This window comes from Chrysochloris asiatica, unplaced genomic scaffold (assembly GCF_000296735.1).
Source record: "Chrysochloris asiatica unplaced genomic scaffold, ChrAsi1.0 scaffold00222, whole genome shotgun sequence".
Taxonomy (NCBI): Eukaryota; Metazoa; Chordata; class Mammalia; order Afrosoricida; family Chrysochloridae; genus Chrysochloris; species Chrysochloris asiatica.
The window spans coordinates 3,402,737-3,415,025 of record NW_006408740.1 but is presented as its reverse complement, the minus strand read 5'-3'; the positions used below and the strand labels follow the sequence as shown (position 1 = coordinate 3,415,025).

Below are 12,289 nucleotides of genomic sequence, written 5' to 3'. Positions count from 1 at the left end.
ATGGAGCGACTGGCGAACTTAAATTTCAGATTTTGTGGTTCATGGTGGCTGTGGTGGTATGCCATGGAGTCAGTTCCAATTCACAGCCTCATCTTTCTCCCATGCGATGGCTGGTAGTTTCAAACTGCTGACCTTGAGGTCAGCAGCCCAACTCGTAACCACTATGCTACCTGAGGTAGTTCATAGTCCAGTGCTTAGCATATGGAGTCACCACATTGCCATGGATACATAAATGATATGTGTGATATTTTTTAAATGCTATTAACACTTCTTCTACCAAATCCACTCCATCCACCCCTTGACTCTAACTCACCCATCATTATTTTGAAACAACACAGTCAGAAAACAACTAGAATACATCTTTCCATAAAAAAAAAAAAAATCTGTCTAGGAATCCGATAGAAATTCTGAGACTAACACTGAATCTAATAAACTATTTTCCACATGAAATATGTCAGTCATTAGACATCAAGTAACAGTCAATAGAAGAGTTCTACCCCATCCAAAAAGATACCAGTAGGAAAATAGTTACTTTCATGTGCCACCTGTCAGTTTACATATCTTAATTCTGGATGTAGAAAATATTTCAAATATACCTGTATGCTGCCAAACTCAACATTTTCATAGTGGAAATGTGCACATTCAGCCATCTTCGGAAAGTGACCTTTGGTGAAGGGTAACCTAAAGTATATGAAGTTAAGTCAATGATAAAGAAGATACTGGAATAGTTAAAATTACTAAATCTAAAGCAAAAATACAATGAATATCAAGAGCTCATGCAAAGTAAATATAATGAACAAAGCCATGCACATGAACACACATAATTCACACTAATTCTTTCAAAGATACACTGAAGCAAATGCAAGTTATATTTAACACACAGGTCAAAAAAATCATTTTAAAAACAACATCTCGATATTCTCCTAATCCTAACTCAACACAATGCCCATAAAAATTGCAGTGAATGCTATAGAAACTGAACAGCCAACTTCCAGCAAAAAAGTAGCGTAACCACCACAAAGTGAATTTTACCTGTGAATGTTGTCACAGCCCATCAGTCCTGGATTGTTGGATCTGGGTGCAGAATGAACATTTTTATTCTTCTTTTTTCTACAAACAGATGAAGTAAAGCTACCTAACCCTCCATAAAACCAAAAATCTAACCAGGTGCCTTGAAATCAATTCTGACTCATGGCAATCCCAAGTGTGTCACAGAAGAACTATGCTCCAGGGAGTTTACAATGGATGAGCTTTCAAAAGTAGATCGCCAGACCTTTCTTCACAAGTGCATATGGGTGAACTTGAATGCTAACAAAGTATGTTAATCAAATGTACCACCCAGGGACTTACATATATATCCCTTTAGCAGTGAAAAACTGGATTTCTGGTTAAAACTTAAATATTTTCAGATATGTCAGTAAGAGTCCACTGTTGGCATTTAAGTTCAGGCTTCTAAAAGGCAAAAGCCATGATACAGCAATTTTATAACTCAAACAATAAAGAATTCACTGTTGAATCACAATAGAAGACTAGAAAGCATAAATGAATGTACAAACATTAAGGTTTACACAGTAAGGAATCTAAGTAAAAGATTTAAGAGAACTAAAGAACTAGTATTCATTTCTAGAAATTCATTTAAAACCCACTGTAACATTAGACCAGACTCACTGCCTCCAAATCGTTTCTGAAACATAGCAACCCTGTGGGGTACAGCAGAACAGTCCTACAGGGTTTCCAATGCTGCAATCTTTAAAGAAGCCAATTTCTCCCACAAAGCAGCTGGTGGGTTTGAACTGATAGCATTTAGGATAGGAGCCGACCTCTTATAATCACTATGCCACCAGGTCTCCTAGAGCAAAATTACTACTTACTTTTTCACATGTTTAACCTTCATACTGGCTGTACTGCCACATGTCTTAAGAGCAAGGTCTCCAGGAATCTCTGGAACATCTGCTCCTCTTGCCTTTAAGAAAACAATAAAGACAAAAGGTTTATGACTAATCCTTGAATATCGATAACTTTTAAAAGTAAATTATAGTTCATTTTAATGATTCTGCTGACTTTCCACTAATAAAAATATATCTTGATCTAATAACCTCTTCTAAATATTATAATCTAGTTCAGTTTAAGTTTTAAGAGATCGAAAAAACTTGTCACCTAATTCAAATGTTTAACTTTACTGTATAAGAAAACATCTCTCTGTGAAAATTAGAATTTTCATTCTTTTATAATCAAATTTCAGTCAGCTATTATGTGTCTCATGGGTGTTGTTGGAATAAAATAATCTTGGTTACAATGATTAATAAAAGTTAGAATTACAAAATAAACATAATTAGGTGATCACAACATGCATTTTTCACACCAAAATTTAAAAATGACATATATGTAATACTTCCAACTTACTCCTTAGATTGCCAAAGTTTCCACAGTGGTGAATTTTCAACTTTACTGGCACACTCAACTGCATCATTAAAAAAAGGAAAGGAAAAAAAACAAACAAAAACAAAAACCCTGAAAATCAAAAGGTTCTTAACACTTGTGGACACAAAGAAAACAAATTTATGCTACATTGCCTACAGTTTATTTATAACCTAAGATTTATTTATATTATCCATGACTTAGAAAAATCTGAATTAAGTATTATTGCTGTGAAGTGCCCTTGACTCATAGTGATTCTGTATCAGTTACCAAGGAGTTGCAAAAAGCCTTGCAAATAGCAATCCAATGCTTATCCTAAAGCACCACAATCGTACTCCAAATTATTACAGGCAGTATCATGTGATTCAATAGGGTGAGAATGAGATGGAATGAGCTGGTAAAGTAGGTTAAGAACATCATAAGCTCAACTAATTTTTAAATGTTTTCTTTCTTTATAATTTATTTTATTCTTGTTGTTGCTGAGACTATGCACCGCAGAACATGTATCAATTCAACAGTTTATTCATGTACTATTTGATGACACTCATTACATTTCTTGAGTGGTGAGATTATTCTCACTCTCTTTTGCCAAGTTGTTACTCTCTCATTAACATAAACTCACAGCCCCAGAAGTTTCCTAATTGTTCAAGTTGTTATCATCAATTTGATCCCATATAGATATTTCTTAAAAGCGCACAGTACTGAAGACAAGCATTCTTTACAAGCTGACCTAAATTATTGTTTGGTTTTAGAAGACTTCAGGGGATATTTTTGGTTTAAAATTTGAAGATTTTCATTAAAGTAATAGCTTCAATGGCTCCAAAAATTCTTACGGGAATTGTAAAAAAGCCAAGACAATTTAAAAATAATGACTTCAACGATGTGAGGTAACAATGTACAAACGTAACAATGAGTATGGCATTACAGGATAAACATTAGACCACAAGATCGATCTGAACCGCAACATGGCAGTTCAAGCCCACCAGTCACTCTTCAGAAACCCTATACAAGGTTGCTATGAGTCAAAACTGACACAATGGCATTTAACAACAATCCCCACTTTGGTAGAAATAGATGTAATAGTTTGTTTCTGTAATGGTTTACAGCATACAAAACCCTAGGGAGCAGTTCTACTCTGGCCTACAGAGTTGCAATGCACTGGATCAACTCAATGGCATGGAGTTGTTTATTTTGAGGTATATTATCAGGGCACCAGTGGATCCAGTTTTAGCATTTGAATAGTTTCTTAACAAGTTTTACTGTTGATAAAGATTGTTACTACATAATGAATCTGTCTTTGTTGTTGTTGTTAAGTGCCATCGACTCGGTACTGATTCATAGTGACCTTATGCACAGCAGAACGAAACACTGCATGATCCTGGGCCAACCTCACTACTGTTGCCATGCTTGAGTCCATTGATGCTGCCACTTGGCCAATCTATCTTGCTGGGGCCCTTCCTCTTTTTCTCTGACCCTCCACCTTACTAAACATGATATCCTTTTCCAGTGACTGGTCCCTCTGACAATATGTCCTAAGTATGAGAGACAAAGTTTGGCCATCTTGGCCTATAAGGAGCACTCTGGCTGCACTTCTTCCAAAAGGTTCTACAAGTTCTTTTGGCAGCCCACGGCACTTTCAATATTCTCCTCCAACACCATAACTCAAAAGCATCAATTCTTCTATGGTCTTCCTTACTCATTGTCCAGCTTTCACATGCATATGAGGTTATTGAAAATACCATAGTTTGGGTGGGGCGCACCTTAGTCCTCAAGCTGACATCTTTGCTCTTCAACACTTTAAAAAGGTCTTGTGCAGCAGATCTGTCTTCGAGGTCTTTTAATCCTTCCCATAAGTCTTTCAAATAAAAAAAAGTAATTTCCTATTTTCTTTAGTAAAAGAACTCATTCTGTTACAATTAACATATGGATCCAGTGGGCCATTTTATGAATCTAAGATAGGGTCTTACTTTTACTTTCAAAATCCTGGCCATTAACTAACATGATTACATGGTTGTTACTGTTGTTTTTTTAAGTGCCATCAAATCAGTTTTGATTCATAGCGACCCTGTATAGGGTCTCTGAGGAGCACCTCATAGATTTGGACCTTGCAGTTAACAGTGTAGTGGTTATTCTACAATGCCATAATTAGTCATCATTATACATCAGTTATTACCAACCAGGTTAAAAAAATACTTTAAGAAAGAACTCATGAGAGAATCATCTAGTACAGGGGTTGGAAAACTTTTTGTAGAGTCAGAAGGTAAATATTTTAGGCTTGTGGGACCTAATGTCTCTGTCAGTACTAAACTCTACTACTGAAGCATAAAAACACAAAAGCAGTCATATGATTAGGCAGGACTGTGCTTCCACAAAACTTTATTTGAAAAAACAGGAGGCCAGACAGCTGAAGTTAGCTGACTTTTTGGTTTTTGTTTGTTTGAAAGTGGTAATGTATTTGAGAGTTTAGATTTGGGACTATATTTTTTATCATTGTGATTGTTATTAGATGCCCTCTAGTTGGTTCCAATTCACAGTGACCTTGTGCACAATAGAAAAAAAATGCTGACTAGTCCTAAGCCAACCTTACAATTTGTGCTAGGTTTGAGTCCATTGTTGCTGCTACTGTGTCAATTCATCTTGTTGGGGGTCTCTCTCTTTTTTTAATGACCCTCCACTTTACAAAGCATGATGTCCTTCTTCAGGACTGGCCCCTATTGTTGTTGTTGTCATTAGGTGCCATCAAATCGGTACCGACTCATAGCAACCCTATGTACTACAGAATCAAACACGGCCCGGTCCTGGGCCAATCTCACAATTGTTGCCATGCTTGAGCCCACTGATGCTGTCACTTTGCCAATACATCTCACTTGGGGTCTTCCTCTTTCTCTCAGACCCTCCACCTTACCAAACATGATACTCTTCTTCAGCAACTGGTCCCTTTTGACAATATGTCCAAAGTATGAGAGACAAAGTTTGGCCATCCTGGCCTTCAAGGAGCACTCGCTGCACTTCCAACACAGATCTGTTGGTACTTTTGGAAGCCCATGGCACTTTCAATATTCTCCTCCAACACCATAACTCAAAAGCATCAATTATTCTATAGTCTTCCTTATTCACTGTCCAGCTTTCGCATGAATATGAGGTTATTGAAAATACCATGGCTTGGGTCAAGCACTCAAGCTGATATCTTTGCTTTTCAACACTTTAAAAACGTCTTGTGCAGTAGATTTGCCTAACGCAATTATGTCATTTGATTTCTTGACTGCTGCTTCTGTGAGTGTTGATAGTTGATCCAAGAAGAATGAAGTCCTTGACAACTTCAATCTTTTCTCCATTGATAAGAATGCTATTTATTGGTCCAGTGGTGAGGATTTTTGTTTTTAAACTTTACATTGAGATGCAATCCATACCCAAGGTTGTGGTCTTTGATCTTTATCAGTAAATACTTTAAGTCTTCTTCACTTTCAACAAGCAAGGTTGATACCATGTCCAAAATACAAGAGACAAAGTAAAGTCTCACCACCCTAGCTTCTGAGGAGCATTCTGTTCTGGCTGTTCTTCTTTCAAAACAGATTTGTTTGTTCTCTGGCACTCCATTCTACCTTCAATATTACATTGTGATATTTCTTCAGACATCACACATTTTACTTTAAAACATTTTCATTTTGAGGTTTCAGTGAAATTTTCTACAGCAAGACCAGTTCTCAATTAGCAATCATAAAAATATTGTAGAGTCCTAGTGTGACGCTCTGGTAGTGTAGTGATTATGAATCGGTCTGCAAACCTCAAAGACAGCAGTTTGAAACTACAAGCTGTTCTGAGGGAGAAAGATAAGGCTTTCTGCTCCCATAAAGATTTACAACCTCAGAAATCCTGTACAAGGTCACTATGAGTCGGAACTGACTCCACAGCACATAACCACCAACCACTACCAATGTGGTGCTGAGGATTAATGCGCTGAACTACAAGGACAGCTTGAACAGCCTACCAGCTACTCCTCAGAAAACCGACTTGACAGCACTTAACAACAACACATATATTGTGTCACTATAGGATAAGCACTGGACTTCGAACCAAAAGTTCAGTGGTTCAAACCCACCAGCTGCTTTTTGGAAACTACATGATCAATATAAGTCAAAACTACCTCAACAGCACTTAACGAAACACTGTTGATAGAGGCTGGCTACATTTTCCAAAGTGTTTTAACATTCTCATTAAATCTCTTCTGGATATTTCATTTCCAGTAATCTGATTTCATCATTCCCTGACCCTTTCATCTTTGTTTAAGAGTAACTGTTGAACATTTAATTTCAGAGAGATGATTTTTTTAAGGTGTACAGTACTGACTAGTAATACTCTGCATTTTATGAATCAGTGTAATTTATTTAGCTTAATGGTGCCCTCTGGGGGTCATATCATTTGAAGTTTTATGGAATACTGGCAGTCCCTGAGTTCCAGAGACAGGCTAGTTATGAACCAACCCCCGGTAAGGCCTGTTCTATTAAAAGTTTGAGGTACATAAAATAGAAATAAAAAACAAATACTATTTTGTTACACATATCAAAATACTGTCACTATTATCATGTGAAAGTTGTTCTAGTGTATCTGGAAGTATTTAACTTTTTAATGCACAGAAAAGTATACTATATGATATATGCTGTTGTTGTTGTTATGTGCTGTTGAGTTGGTTTGAACCCATAGAGACCCAGTACAGGGTCTCCGAGGCTATAAATCTTTACAGGAGCAGATACCTCATCTTTCTCCCATGGAGCGGCTGGTAATTTCAAACTGCTGACCTTAAGATTTGCAGCCCGATTCGTAATCACTATGCTACCAGAGCTCCACACTAAGTCAAAAATTTGACTAACTGAACTTTGATACAAACTGTACATAACTGTACCAATATAGGTACAACTTCAACTTAAAGAGTCTAGAAACAGAAACTGTTCACAATCTGCATATATGCATTCATATACACACAGATATGTACATACATATATACATATGTAACCACACATTCATTTTCATTGTTGTTGCTATTGCTGCAAAATTAAACATTTTCTAGCATTTACCAAACATCATTTTTGTATGTTCTTAGAAACATCATTTATCTTGGATAAGCTATGTACACTTCACCCACAACAAGTGTTACCTTTTACAACACCAAAAACAACATGTCTACTAAGGAGTCCTGGTGTTGTGCTGTGGGATAATTCAATGGACCGAAAGATAAATTTGAACCACAAGGTCAGCAATCCAAATTCACCAGCTGCTCCAAGGAAACCCTACATAGGATTACTATGGGTCAGAGCAGCCTTGAAGGCATTTAAAAATAAAACAACACTAACTAAGAAGTTAGTACTTCACTCCCAACAACCTGTCTCTTGTAACCACCAATGAAGGTTGATTTTTATATGTATACATTTTGTCGTTATATACGTGAGATCATTCAATAGTTGTCCTTTTGACATAATATCCTTCATATTCATTAAGGTTGTAAGACATTTCAAGTATTTGTTTATGGTTGCATAGTATTATACTCTAGTATCTACCACATTTTGCTTATTGATTCATCCATTAATAGACACTTAGGTTGTTTCCATCTTTTTGCTATCATGAAGAGTGCCAGAGTGAACAAAGGTGAGTATATATTTGTTCACATTACTCTATTAGGTCTCTAGTAAGAGTGGAATTGCTGGATCATAAAGTAGTTTTATTTCTAGGTGTGTTTTTTTTTTAAGACTAGCCTTGCCATTGGCTTATTTCACTCAACATAACGTCCTTCAAATTCATTTAGGTTATAAGATGGTGGTATGGTTACACCATTTTATAGTATCATAATAATGGATAAGGATTCCAACATGCCCACATTCTTGCAAGGGTCTGTTGTTTTCCATTGTTGTGCTTAAGTCATTTTAGCAAGGGTCGGATCATAATCGTGTTGCTTTCATTTGCATCTTTTAAATTATTAAAGCCACCACTCCTTTGTCACTTTGTTGTACTGTGGTGGCTTGTGTGTTACTGAATCTAGAAGTTATGCCACAGGTATTATGAATATCACCAGGGTCACCCATGGAGGACAAGTTTCAACAGAGCTAACAGACAAAGACAAACTAGGAAAAAGGAGAGACAGACTACTTGCAAACATTTAGTCATTGAAAACCTTGTTAATAGCAATGGAACACTTGTCAGCACCAGAAGACTGAATATTGAAATATAATGAAGAGTACTATAGTATTGTCATATATAGTGCTGGAAGATGAGTCCCTCAGGTTGGATGGCACTCAAAATTCCTCTGGGAAAGGGCTGCCTCCTCAAAGTAGAGTTGACCGTGATATTGCAATTGCAATAAAGCATTCGGGACCTTCATTTGCTGATGGGGCACAACGCAAAATCAACAAAACAGCTGTAGTCACCCATTAATAATTGGAACTTGGAACTGTGAAGTATGAATCTAGGAAAATTGGTAATTTTCAAATATGAAATGGAACACAAAAACATTGAGATCCTAGGAATTTGTAACTTAAAATGGACTGCTATTGCCATTTTTAATCTGACAGTCACATGGTTTACTGTGCTGGTAATGACAAATTGAAGGGGAATGGTACCCCATTCATCATCAAAAAGAACATTTCAAGATCTGTCTTGAAGTACAACGCTGTCTGTCATAGGATAATATCCATACACATAACAAGGAATAATACCACTACTATTCAAATTTACACACCAAAAACTAAAGCCAGTGATGATGAAATTAAAGAATTCTACCAACTTCGTCAGTATGAAATTGATCAAGCATGCAATCAAGATGTATTGATGATTACTGGTGATTGGAATGCAAAGGTTAGAAACAACGAGGAAGAATCAGTAGTTGAGAAATGTGGCCTTGGTGACAGAAACGATAATGGAGATCACATGAAAGAATTTTGCAAGACAGATGACTTCTCCATTGCAAATACCTTTTTTAAACAACATAAAAGACGAGTATACACATGGGCCTCACCAGATGAAATACACAGAAATCAAAATGACTATATCTATGGAAAGAGACTGTAGAAAAGCTCCATATAATCCACCAAAACAAAGCCAGGAGCAGACTGTGGAAGAAACCATCAATTACTCATATGCAAGTTCAGGCTGAAGCGGAAACAAATTAAAACAAGTACACAATAACCAAAATATGACCTTGAACATACCTGAATTTAGAGATCATCTGAAGAACAGATATGATGCATTATGCTCTAAAGACCAAAGACCAGAAGAGTTGTGTGATGACATCAAGAGCATCATAAAGGAAGAAAGCAAAAGATCTTAAAAAGACAAGAAAGAAGGAAAGGACCAAAATGGATGTCAGAAGAGGCTCTGAAACTTGCTCTGTAGCAGGGAGATTCTAAAGCAAATAGAAGAAATGATGAGGTTAAAGAGCTGAATAGAAAATTTCAAAGGTCAGTTTCAGAAGACAAAGCCAAATATTATGATGAAATGTGCTAAGACCTAGAACTAGAAAACCAAAAGGGGAAAACCAAACATGCTCAGTATTTCTCAAGCTGAGGGAACTGAAGAAAAAAATTCAAGCCTCAACTTGCAATATTGAAGGATTCTATGGGGAAAATACTGAATGATGCAAAAAGCATCAAAAAAAGATAGAAAGATAAATAGAATCACTGTACCAAAAAGAAATGGTCGCTGTTTAACCATTTCAAGAGGTAGCATGATGAAGAATCAATGATGCTGAAGGAAGAAGTCCAAGGTGCATTGAAAGCATTGGCAAAGATTAAGTAAAATTTAGCTAATGATAATTCAAAAACAGCTGCAGCCATGCACATTGACATAGAACTTCCAGTTTCAAGTCAGATTCAGAAGAGGACATGGAATGAGGAATATTATTGCTGATGTCAGATGGATCTTGGTTGAAATTAGAAAATACCAGAAAGATCTGTACCTATGCTTTATTGACTATGCAAAGGCTTTTGATTGTGTGGATCATGACAAACTATAGACAATATAGCGAAGAAGTATGAGTATTCTGGAACACTTAATTGTGCTCATGATGAATCTGTACATAGACCATGAGAAAGTTGTTCAAACAGACCAAGGAAAACACTGAATGGTTTAAAATTAGGAAAGGCATGTGCCAGAGTTGTCTTCTTTCACATACTTATTCAGTCTGCTTGCTGAGCAAATACTCCAAGAAGCTGAATTATATATAGAAAAAGGTGGCATCAGGATTGGAGGAAGATTCATTAACAACCGATAAAATACTTACTGATGAAGATCAAAGACCATAGCTTTTGGTAAGGGTTTAACCTTAATGTAAAGAAAACAAAAATCCTCACTACTACATATAAATGGAGCAATAAACAACATGCATATAAATGGAGCAAAGATTGAAGCTGTCAAAGACTTCATTTTGCTCAGATCAACCATCAACACTCATGGAAGTAGCAGCCAAGATACCAAATGATGCATTCCATTAGGCAAATCTGCTGCACAAGACCTCTTTAAAGTGCTAACTAATAAAGATGTCAGCCTGACCCAAACCATGGTATTTTTAATAACATCATGTTGTTATGTGCCGTGAAGTCAGTTCCGACTCATAGTGACCCTGTACAGGGTTTCCTAGGCTGTAAGTCTTTACGGAAGCAGAAAGCCTCGTCTTTCTCCTGTGGAACAGCTGATAGTACGTGAAAATTAGACAATGAATAAGGAAGACCACAGAAGAACTGATATATTTCAGTTATGGTGTTGGAGGAAAATATTATAAGTACCATGGACTGCTAAAAACAAACAAATCTGTTTTGAAAGAAGTATATCCAGAAAGCTCCTTGGAAGCCAGACTTTTGTCTCTCATGCTTCAGACATATAATCAGAATATACCAGTCCCTGGAGAAGGATATCTTGTTTGGTCAAGTAAAGGGATGGAGAAAAAGAGAAAGACCCCAACGAGATTGACTGGCACAGTTACAGCCATAATGGGCTCATGCGTAGCAACATCTATAAGGTTGCCACAGGATGGGGCAGTGTTTTGTTCTGTTGTGCATAGGGTTGCTATGAATTGGAACCAATCTGATGGCACCTACTGGCACTATGGGTTAATACACCAGACTGCAAAGCAGTTTAAACTGCAATGTCGATTGTTCAAGCTCACCAGATGCTCCTCGGAAACAGTATACAGGGTCATTATGAGTTGGAGCCGACTCGATGGCACTTAACAATAACAACATCAATCACAAAAACAATGGTTAAAATTTAGGAGTCCGAGTGCAGCAATGAAGGATAAGCACTGAACTGCTAACAGAAAGATCAGCAGTTCAAACCTACCAGCTGCTCCTTGGAAGCACTACAAAGGGTCAATATGAGTCAGACTGACTCAAAGGCACGTCAACAACAACAGTGGTTAAAGATCGCAAATACCTTTTCATGTGTTTTGTTGGCTACTTGAATGTCCTCTTTGGTGAAATGTCCTTTGTCCATTTTTAACTGGGTTATCTGTCTGTTGTTGAATTGTTGAAGTTTTTAATATAGGTTAAAGATTACATCCATAGCAGATATGTCATTCCTAAAGCTTTCTTTCCAATCTGTAGGTAGCATATGGTGTGAGCGACAAGTCCTGCTTCATTTCTCTCCAAGTGGTTATCCAATTTTACCAGCACCATTTGCTATAATTACTGTTCCTTCCTCACTGAATAGACAGATGCTGACCTTTACTCAAATAACAGTTGTCCATAGATAGATGGGTTTATTTCTTGGTTCTCAATTGTCCTCCAATAGTCTATATGCCTATCACTGAACCAGTACAATACCATTTGATTACTGCAGATATATGCTGCTATTGCCAAGTGCCATTGAATAGGTTACAACTCATAGTGAT

At 36.9% G+C, this 12,289-nt stretch overlaps 1 protein-coding gene across 1 annotated transcript in view; it reads right to left on the bottom strand.

Annotated features, from left to right (window-relative positions):
• ARHGAP32 (Rho GTPase activating protein 32) overlaps positions 1 to 12,289 on the bottom strand; it is a 325,690-nt gene that overhangs the window by 225,249 nt on the left and 88,152 nt on the right. The window contains exons 3-4 of the mRNA XM_006873075.1: positions 1,872 to 1,963; positions 597 to 681 (exon numbers count right to left, since the gene is read on the bottom strand). Coding sequence (XP_006873137.1) covers positions 597 to 681; positions 1,872 to 1,963 — 177 coding nt within the window. The remainder of the gene's footprint in view (positions 1 to 596; positions 682 to 1,871; positions 1,964 to 12,289) is intronic.